Raw genomic sequence first — 2,025 nt, 5'->3', positions numbered from 1 at the left:
CACACACACACACACTAAACATACACACTCACACTCAGACACACACATATGCAGACTCTGCCAGGGGCAGACCGGCCCGGGCAGCTCTGGGGGCATGAGGAGAGGAGGGCCTCCTCGGGCAGAAAGAGGAAGGCACAGCTGGCCAGGCCCCCGCTACACCCATCGCGGCCGGCCCCGCCCAAAGCCCCCGCGCCCGACAGCTGCGGGGACGGCTTGCCGACCCTCCAGCCTCCTCCTGGCTCTGCCGGGCCTAGCGGCCACATGTCAGAGGCTCGGTAAGTGTTTGTGGGAGGCCCTAGACCTGGAAGCCGAGGCCCGGGGTCTATGCCACGTCCTCTGCCACTCTGGGCTCCGGTCCCCTGAGTTACGGATACTCCCATTATGCCATGCAGATCTCCCCTCGGTGGGCACAGCGCTCCCCTCACTGGGCCTCGGGAGAACGGGGCCTGGAGTGGACGACCCCAGGCTGGGGAAGTGGACCAGGGCCACCAGGGCCACCAGGGCCCTTGAGAAAGGAGGCAGCCACTCCCCAGGGAAGAGCCACAGGAACTTGTTCCCATTAGAAAGGCCAGCGTGGGCACCGGAGCCCCGGCCACTCACCATGCTTGACAGCCTGAGACCGCGGCAGGGGCGTCCGGCTGAGCTGACAGGGGCTTCTGCCCACTCTTCACCAGGCTGGGTCTGTGGCATGTCTGGGATGACACTGGCCAGCCGAGCCCTTGATGGTGAAGACACGATGCTTCCTGCTGTAAGGCGCACGGCAAGGGAGGAAGTAGTTACGAGTGGGTGATTGCACCACACGTGGCCCGGCAGCCCCAGCACTCCGCTCTACACGGACTCCCGAGGGGGTATGTCAGAGGGACACCTGGACCAGCCAGATGGGGTCCCACCATTCACTGTGCATGCCACAGCGAGAAGCAGAGCTGAGTGAACCGCTAGGAAGGGGGGCCCACAGCGACCCTGAGGGACTCACCCACATGCCAAGGGGGTGGCTGTGCCAGGGAACGGGGACCCATGGAGGGAGTGCCCGAGAGATGAGAGCGGCCTTCAGCCTGATCGCCCGGACGGTGGGCGATCAGAGAAGCAGCAAACAGGGACCCTGGGGGCACGCACTCCTTCGTGGGGATGGAGAGGAGCAGAGGCCAACGGCTGGAGAGTGGGCTCGGGGCCGGCTCGGGGCAGGGAGCTGGGAGACCTGCGGGTGCCCATCAGCCCTGTGACCACGGGTGGCCTGGAGAGAGGAGGGCAGCCGGCAGAGGACACAGACCACGGAAGTGCCGGACCCCAGGCAGGACCCAGATGGAGTCCCGTGTGCCCTCAGGAAGGGGTGGGCCTGCAGCGAGGTCCCCCCTGTCCTGCCGCAGCACAGGAAAGGTAGCGAGGACGACAGGGAGAGGGGACGAGGGGGACAGGGGGACACTGCGCAGGTCGCAGGTTAAAAGACTGAAGAGCCTTCTCCACCAGCCACATCATGGACTGCACGACATCGCTGTTACTTTTCTAGGTGTGACAAAGGTTTTCCGATTATGTTTAAGAGTCCCCAACCTTTAGAGTTACCTGTGGAGACACTGCAGTTGACATGGTACAACATTTCTGGTTTGGTCCAAGGACTGGCGGGTGGGGGTTAGGGGGGGAAGCGAGCAGGGCTGTGGATGAAACACCATCGGCCTTGAGCTGACCGTTGCCGAAGCCGATGTTGGGGTGTTTGGACCAATTAAACTGTTCTGTGCACTTTCGTAAACGCCCAAAATTTTCTGTAGTGAAAAAAAAAATATGTTTAACTTTGAAAAGAAGTATAAAGGTGTTTAATGGGTATAGAGTTTCAGATTTGCAAGATGAGAAAGTTCTAGAGACTGGTTGCACAACAATGTGAGTGTCCTTGATACTGAACTGTACACTTTAAATAGTAAGGATGGTCATTTATTTTATGTGTATTTTGTCACCATTCAAGAAAAAAGAAGTGTAAAAACGCTGTCTATCAGATGACCTGTTAGGGGAGACACTGGGGGCTGGGGGCGGGGGGCG

At 59.9% G+C, this 2,025-nt stretch overlaps 1 protein-coding gene across 1 annotated transcript in view; it reads right to left on the bottom strand.

The window, feature by feature from the left end:
* The window catches only part of ITGB2 (integrin subunit beta 2), a gene marked incomplete at its 5' end in the record, with an annotated part of 28,106 nt that extends 27,348 nt beyond the window's left edge, over positions 1-758 (bottom strand). Inside the window, one exon of the mRNA XM_023521129.1 lies at positions 601-758. Within this exon, the coding sequence (XP_023376897.1) occupies positions 601-758 (158 nt within the window). The remainder of the gene's footprint in view (positions 1-600) is intronic.
* Positions 759-2,025: the final 1,267 nt, after the last annotated feature.

This window comes from Pteropus vampyrus, unplaced genomic scaffold (genome assembly GCF_000151845.1).
Source record: "Pteropus vampyrus isolate Shadow unplaced genomic scaffold, Pvam_2.0 Scaffold296, whole genome shotgun sequence".
Taxonomy (NCBI): Eukaryota; Metazoa; Chordata; class Mammalia; order Chiroptera; family Pteropodidae; genus Pteropus; species Pteropus vampyrus.
The sequence above is the reverse complement of the archived record's forward strand: the minus strand, read 5'-3'. Positions and strand labels throughout refer to the sequence as shown.